This window comes from Bos indicus, chromosome 3 (assembly GCF_029378745.1).
Source record: "Bos indicus isolate NIAB-ARS_2022 breed Sahiwal x Tharparkar chromosome 3, NIAB-ARS_B.indTharparkar_mat_pri_1.0, whole genome shotgun sequence".
Taxonomy (NCBI): Eukaryota; Metazoa; Chordata; class Mammalia; order Artiodactyla; family Bovidae; genus Bos; species Bos indicus.
Genome location: NC_091762.1, coordinates 19,605,132 through 19,612,711, shown reverse-complemented (window position 1 = coordinate 19,612,711; position 7,580 = coordinate 19,605,132). Strand labels below are relative to the sequence as shown.

The window sequence follows — 7,580 nt, the reverse complement described above, 5'->3', positions numbered from 1 at the left end:
TCTTCAGTATTTCAGAGCTAAGGAGACCAATACCTGCCCAGCTTTCAGTTAAAAGATTGTGAGAAACATGCCTGAAGAATATGGGTGAATCGGGCTGAAACAGCAACCCGACCTTGACATAGCCTAATCTTTGACAGGATAGACTGCTCAATCCCTCATTTTATCTGCCTAATGGGAAAAAGGGAGAACTTTCTGGGGGAAGGGAACATGGTATGGAGCCTCTGTAGTTATTCAGTTTCTGGAAAACAGCAAAAAAGCATGGGACTTGTAAAGAGAGAAGAAATATGACCAAAATGAAAAGAAAAAAAGAGATAATAGAAAAAGACTCACAGAGGACCCAGATACCAGAGTTAGTATGTACGTGTGGCGTGCAGTCGCTAAGTCAGGTCCGACTCTTGGTAACCCCATGGACTGTAGCCTGCCAGGCTCCTCACACATATGATCAGTGATTTCAACAAGGGTTCCAAGCCCATTCAGTGAGAAAAACAGTCTTTCCACAAATGATGTTGAGAAAACTGGTTATCTACATTTGTCATAATGAAGTTAGACCCTTACCTTACACCATAGACAAAATTTAACTCAAAATGGATAAGAAATCAAAACATAAGGGCTCTAAGTATTAAGCTGCTAGAAGAAAACATAATGGAAACGCTTCTTAAAAGTGCATTTGGTAATGATTCTTTGGATATGACATCACAAGTATGGATACGCTATCAAAAGTATGGGCAAGAAAAAAAGATAAACAGGACTACATCAAAATCTGAAACTTCTGTGCCTCAAAGGACACTGTTGAAAAACAATGTTTCTGCTTTTGTGGAACTTTTGGTTTAGCATGGCAGCCAGTTTTTAGATGAGTGTAACACATGCTGTGAGAAAGGTATTGCAGAACTGAATTATAGAGGATATAAAATTGCAAAAATCCCTAGGGCATACCCACAGGGAAGTGCATCCATGAATAAGCTGGACCCATTTTCTTTTTCATCTTTCTGTTATAGCCCCCAGGGCCTGGCCCTGAGCAGGTCAAGAAATGATCCTTAACTCTTTTGTAGTTGAAGTTTCAAATTCCACTTCTAAAATATGGAGCATTAGCACTTTCACTGTGGGAGTATAAAATCTTAATGAGGTGGTGGTGATGGTGATGATTAATTTCAATTTAGTCTAGTGTTTTATTTCTTTTCTGAGCATTTCAAGACATTCCCTATAACCAGGGATATCCTGACATGTTACAGAACCAGTCTGATGACTACTGATTTAAAAGCTTGAACACTGGTGAGAGCTAAATACTAATTAAACTCAAAGCCAACACAGAAAACTGGGCAAACTTAAAAATGACTTTCCAGATAATACCAGACCTGATTTGACTTTCCAGATAATACCAGACCTGATTTAAAAAGAGAAGAAACTTCTTAACTTGTCTTGTTTCAGTTTAACTTACGACTTGATGTTTTCATCTTAGCACAAAAGTCATGCTAGTCGTCTTCTGAATACTGCATCATCAAACATGAGTGGTTTGCTTTCCCTGTCATCCTACTCTCAGGCTCGATGAATCTAGATTCTTTCACTTTTCTTCTTTTCGACCCTGTGGAATTTGATTGCCTGCCTGATCTCTGGAACTGGTACTGGCCCTACCAGAGCCTTAATCTAGGGATCTAAAATGGAGTGAGACCAGAAACCAGCAAGCCGCCTCAGGCCATTTCCAAACAAGGATATAGTCAGTTAACTGATGGCTAAATTGCTTTAAAGTTCATGTGATGAGGGCTCTCCTAGCTATGAAAGTCAAGGATTCTAGCAGTTTTGGAGGAATCCCAGTAAGCCTTTTGTTATCACCTGCTATGTATCCAAGTAAGCCTCTGAGAGGCCCAAGAATCACCTGGAATATGGGGGTTGGGAGAAGATGGCTATTAATTAGAAGAAAAAAATAGACTACCTGGTTTTCAAGTCCAAAAATTGACACAAAGAGCATCATTTGGGTGCTTCTAATGCAAGATCTTCAGAGAAGGCAATGGCACCCCACTCCAGTACTGTTGCCTGGAAAATCCCATGGATGGAGGAGCCTGGTGGGCTGCAGTCCATGGGGTCGCTAAGAGTTGGACACGACTGAGCGACTTCACTTTCACTTTTCACTTTCATGCATTGGAGAAGGAAATGGCAACCCACTCCAGTGTTCTTGCCTGGAGAATCCCAGGGACAGGGGAGCCTGGTGGGCTGCCGTCTCTGGGGTCGCAGAGTTGGACACGACTGACTGAAGCGACTTAGCAGCAGAAGCAGCAGCAATGCAAGATCTTGGCCCTTCCCTTTCCAGGGTTTCAAGACCTAATGAAATAACTTCATTTCAATTAAGCTAAAATTTCATGCATTATTTGGTTCAAATTAACTCAGGGAATTTAAAAAACAAAACTGATTTGATTTGGTTTCCTGCTGAGTAAAAAATTTTGAATCTAGTTGTGAAGGGAGGAGTGGCAAACGAGTAGTTTGAGGATTATTGTTTGATTCTAGACACTGCTTTCAGGCACTGCTACAAAATCACAATGAGACGGGAACGCTTGGAATTTAGTTACGCTCCCACAGTCGATGGAGTTTTTCTGCTGTTTAAGAGGAAGGCAAGAGCATCTGACCGGAGAAGGCAATGGCACCCCACTCCAGTACTTTTGCCTAGAAAATCCCACGGACGGAGGAGCCTGGTAGGCTGCAGTCCATGGGGTCGCTAGAGTCGGACACGACTGAGCGACTTCACTTTCACTTTTCACTTTCATGCATTGGAGAAGGAAATGGCAACCCACTCCAGTGTTCTTGCCTGGAGAATCCCAGGGACGGGAAGCCTGGTGGGCTGCCGTCTATGGGGTCGCACAGAGTCGGACACGACTAAAGCGACGTAGCAGCAGCAAGAGCATCTGACAGAAAACTTTCAGAGATTTGTCCAAGGTCCTACAGAGTGAGTGATCCACCTGAGATAGCACATATCCCAAGGTACTCGCAACTGTTTGTTTCCTTTTTTAAATTCTGAGTTTGAAAACTCAGACCTACCATACCTTGCCCTGTGAACGGGTTAATCACTACACAAGTCTCGGTTTCTTATCTGTAAAATGGGTCGAATGTGCCACATGAAGCTGCTTTGAGAAATACAAATTTAACAGACTCTGAGTTCACTGTTAGTTTCGTATGGGGTTTTCTTTTCCAATCTAAAAAAAGAGCTGCTTCCTCGCGCAGCTTCAGCGTCTTGAAGTGCCCCACCCGCGCCCCACACCCATCTCCTACACCACCCACCCCTTCCTTGAATTCGTGTGTCTGAACACAGTTCTAGTCCAGACTCTACCGCGTTGTGACACGAGGTCAGGCACTTCCAGTTTTCAGGGTCTCGGTCGCTGCCCGGGACACGGGTACGGTCGGCCCCGACCTTATCAACATGGCTGCTGGAAGTGGCTTGTAGGAAGAAGAAAGGTACGGCACTGAAGGATCACTTCCGTTTCCGTTGGTGCAAAAGCTTTCACTTCTGGTGCTACCGTGACTAAGATGGAAGCACTACTGGAGTCGCGGTCCGGACTTTGGGCCGGGGGTCCGGCCCCCGGGCAGTTTTACCGCATTCCGCCCACTCCCGGTTCCTCTGTGGACCCGGTGTCCGCGCTGTACAGGAGTCCGATTACGCGCACCCAGTAAGCTCTCGGGGCCTTAACCTGCGCAGGGGGAGGGACAGTGGGGCCTGGGGCTGCCGGCCGGTTCTGGGAGCCGGGGAAGTCGAGGCGAGGACCCCGGGGCGCGCGACAGTGGGGGAGCCCGGGAGGAGGGTCTCGGAGAATGAAAGGAGCCGTGGAAAGTCAGAAACGGAACCCACAGCTCGGGAAGCGGGCTCGTGCTTTTCGCCGCGCCGCCCCTCGCCAGACCTCCCTCTCTCTCTAGGAACCCCATGGTGACCGGGACCTCTGTCCTGGGGCTCAAGTTTGAGGGCGGAGTGGTGATCGCAGCAGACATGCTGGGTTCCTACGGCTCCTTGGCTCGTTTCCGCAACATCTCTCGCATAATGCGAGTCAACAACAGCACCATGCTGGGTGCTTCCGGAGACTATGCTGATTTCCAGTATTTGAAGCAAGTTCTCGGGCAAATGGTGTAAGTCATCTAGAGAATAGAAGTAGTTGCCAAGTTGGGAGGGGAACCCACTGTTTTTTAATCCCTTCAAAAATTTCTGCGGGTAGAGAACAGGGAGACGTACTGGGGGTGGAAGATGTGAGAATTTTTGCAAATAGTTTATTTCAGTGGGTTTAAATGGGGAAGAGTGTGGTAACGTCTTTTGGGGGTGGATGAAAATCCTGACTTCTGTTCTCTCCCTTTTCTCACAACCGATTCTTATAAGGATTGATGAGGAGCTGTTGGGGGACGGACACAGCTATAGTCCTAAAGCTATTCATTCATGGCTGACCAGGGCCATGTACAGTCGGCGCTCCAAGATGAACCCCCTGTGGAACACCATGGTCATTGGAGGTTATGCTGATGGAGAGAGGTTGATTTTAATACAAATAACTTTATTTCCTTGACCACCCAACCTCTAGTGCCTGTTTAGTGTCTGTCTCTTCTCCCTGAGTGAATGAATCCCACTTCTGCTTCAGACCCTATAGTCCTTCATCCATTCTTCAGCTAAGATACAGAAACCTAAGATGACCTATTGTGTCTTTTTAGCTTCCTGGGTTATGTGGACATGCTTGGTGTGGCCTATGAAGCCCCTTCGCTGGCCACTGGTTACGGTGCATACTTGGCTCAGGTAAGTAGTCAGTTGAGGGGTAGAAGACAGAAGGTAAGATTAGTGGCTGTCTGCTTGTTTTACCCTTTAAATTCTGACATGAGAAACAGACTGTGTCCCCTACTGCTGGGTTTATTTTTGGTCCAGAGGCTGTAATGACAAGGTGGGGTGTGTCTTGGAGTGAGTCAGTATATGTACGAAAAGTGAGGACACCCGTGAATTTCCCCTTCAAGTGGGTCTTAGCACAAGCAAGCAGAATTCATTCTGCTGAGGCAGTAGGTGGAATGTCAGCTTTTCACTCATTTATGATTCTTTTTACATCGTGGATTTGCAACAGATCATCTGGTATTCAGCCCATGGTATCTCCTGTTTTTTCCTCCAATCTCCCTAGCCTCTGCTGCGAGAAGTTCTGGAGAAGCAGCCAGTGCTGAGCCAGACGGAGGCTCGAGAACTAGTGGAACGCTGCATGCGAGTGCTGTACTATCGAGATGCCCGTTCTTATAACCGGGTGAGAAGTGTGAATAGTAAATGGGGATCTAATTGGCAGGCTGTACAATTCCTGAGTCTCTATACTTTGAAGAACCTATACTTTGAAGGCCATTTCTTTGTCTATTTTACACATTTCACAAAAACCCTCCACTTGACCTTTGACCAGGCCCCAGACTCCTTTGATGACAGGGTTGGTATTTTCATTGAGAGCTCTGCTTTTTTTTCAGTTTCAAATCGCCACTGTAACTGAAAAAGGTGTTGAAATAGAGGGACCCCTGTCTGCGGAGACCAACTGGGATATTGCCCACATGATCAGGTGACTGAAATTAAAATTACAGTGGAATAATTGTTGGGAGATCCCTGGTTGTAGTAAGGTTGGTTTTTCTGGAGGTCTTAACCAAAAATTCTCTGGGTGGCAAGGGTTTGGGTTGAAGATAGAGCTATTTTGGGGAACCGACTTCTCACTCTATGGCTTCATGATTTTATCATCTTTTTTTTTTAGTGGCTTTGAATGAAATACAGATGCATTATCCAGAACTGAAGTTGTACCCTTCTTCTAACTTTGAACTTGGTTGGTTCAAAGGTACTATTCTTTTGTAAAATAAATAAATCCTTTGAAATGCTGGCTGAGTGGTTGTATCATTTGACTAAGTCACACCAAGAATGAAACTGCTAAGTACTGCTATATGCCATCTCCCTGCCTGGTCAGAGAACTCTGGTTCTTGTAGCACATATAGACTTCTCTGCATAGTACATTAGATCCACTACTGTCTTCATTTGGGTCTGTACTGAAGGCTGCTTTCTGTAAAAGTCAGACTTGATCTTTGTGTGATAATACAATTAGTTTTTGTGTTTTAACATTTTTCTTCAACATTCTCACCCATGCACTGGACTCTAAAATACAGATTTTCTGGTTAATGTCGACTGCATATGTTAAAATTTGTTAAAATGTCATTTCAAAGATGGAAATGTAACATCTAGTCGACCTGTAGGTTACTCCCAAACCAGAAGTAATAGCCTTAATCCTGCACCCATCCAACATCCTCACCCTTCATGGGGAAACCTAATTTTGACATATAACCTAAATGTTTATTTCCAAATCTACTACTGATTTCTAGCACTGTAAGACAACCCCTTAGAAATATTGTGTGTTGACTAGAAGTCCTGTAGTGTGAGTCAAATCAGTTGGGAGTTATTAGCCAGTTCTTTTGCCAGGATGGTGTTAAACTCGAATTTTAAAAAACACCCTGGGTAATACTGCTGGTGTTTCTTTTCTAAACCTCTTTTTGAGAAACTAGTATAGGCAGGAAACCCCAGAACTATTCCAGGCATACCTTGTTTTTTATGCTTTGCAGATACTGCAGTGTGTTTTACAAATTGAAGGTCTCTGGCTACTCTGCATTGAGGAAGTTTTGGTGTCATTTTTCCAACAGTATTTGCTTACTTTGTATTACATTTGGTGATTCTTGGAGTATCTCAAACTCTCATTATTTGTTACCGTGATCAGTGGTCTTTTTCTTTTTTTTTAAACTTTACAAAATTGTATTAGTTTTGCCAAATATCAAAATGAATCCGCCACAGGTATACATGTGTTCCCCATCCTGAACCCTCCTCCCTCCCCATACCATCCCTCTGGGTCATACGATCAGTGGTCTTTAATGTTACTACTGCAAGAAAGATACAACCTGCTGAAGGCTCACCTGGTGATAAGCACTATTTGGCAGTATTTTTTAAGGTATCTAATTTTTTTAGACATAGTGCTATTGCATATTTAATATACTGTAGTATAATCATAACACAAAAGATGTGTGACTCGCTTTGTTGTGATAGTTGCTTTATTGCGGTGATCTGCATCCCAACCTGCAGTATCTCCAAGGTATGCCTGAAATTCAGTGAGGTGAGTGCTGAGGGAGAAATCAAAACCCTTTCACTTGTGTCATCATGATTACAGTTAGCAAAATTTAAGCAAAAGAAAACCATCAGCTTTCAATCTGAATTTCACACAGTCTCAACACAAAGTAGTCAATAAATACTTGTTTATTGATTAAACTGAATTATAAAAAACAAAACAAAAAAAACTTCCTTCTACTACTAAGCCATGCAGGCAGAATCCACAAAAGTAATAACTTCCTGGCCAAAACCCAGTCGATCCACTGTTGGTATTATGGCCTTAGAAAAATTACCCATCAGGAAAGTCATACAGTGTGCAGAGGCCAGGAACCCAGCTCTGCTAAGTCTGGGGCTGCTGCGGAGACTACCAAAGAGAAAGATTAGTCATTGTACATAAGAGTTGACCATAGTTCTTGAACTTTCTGAAAGGCAAAGTTTTGACTCAAAAGTCCATATTCTGTCAAAATGGCAT

General features: G+C 43.8%; 1 protein-coding gene across 1 annotated transcript; it reads left to right on the top strand.

Annotated features, from left to right (window-relative positions):
• The first annotated feature begins 3,473 nt into the window (after nt 1-3,473).
• PSMB4 (proteasome 20S subunit beta 4) lies at nt 3,474-5,843 on the top strand. Its single transcript, XM_019955595.2, has 7 exons — nt 3,474-3,650; nt 3,895-4,101; nt 4,346-4,492; nt 4,669-4,750; nt 5,121-5,237; nt 5,446-5,534; nt 5,721-5,843. Exons 1-7 carry the CDS (start codon nt 3,511-3,513, stop codon nt 5,731-5,733), a joined length of 795 nt encoding a protein of 264 aa, XP_019811154.1. The 5' UTR covers nt 3,474-3,510; the 3' UTR covers nt 5,734-5,843.
• The last annotated feature ends 1,737 nt before the right edge of the window (nt 5,844-7,580 follow it).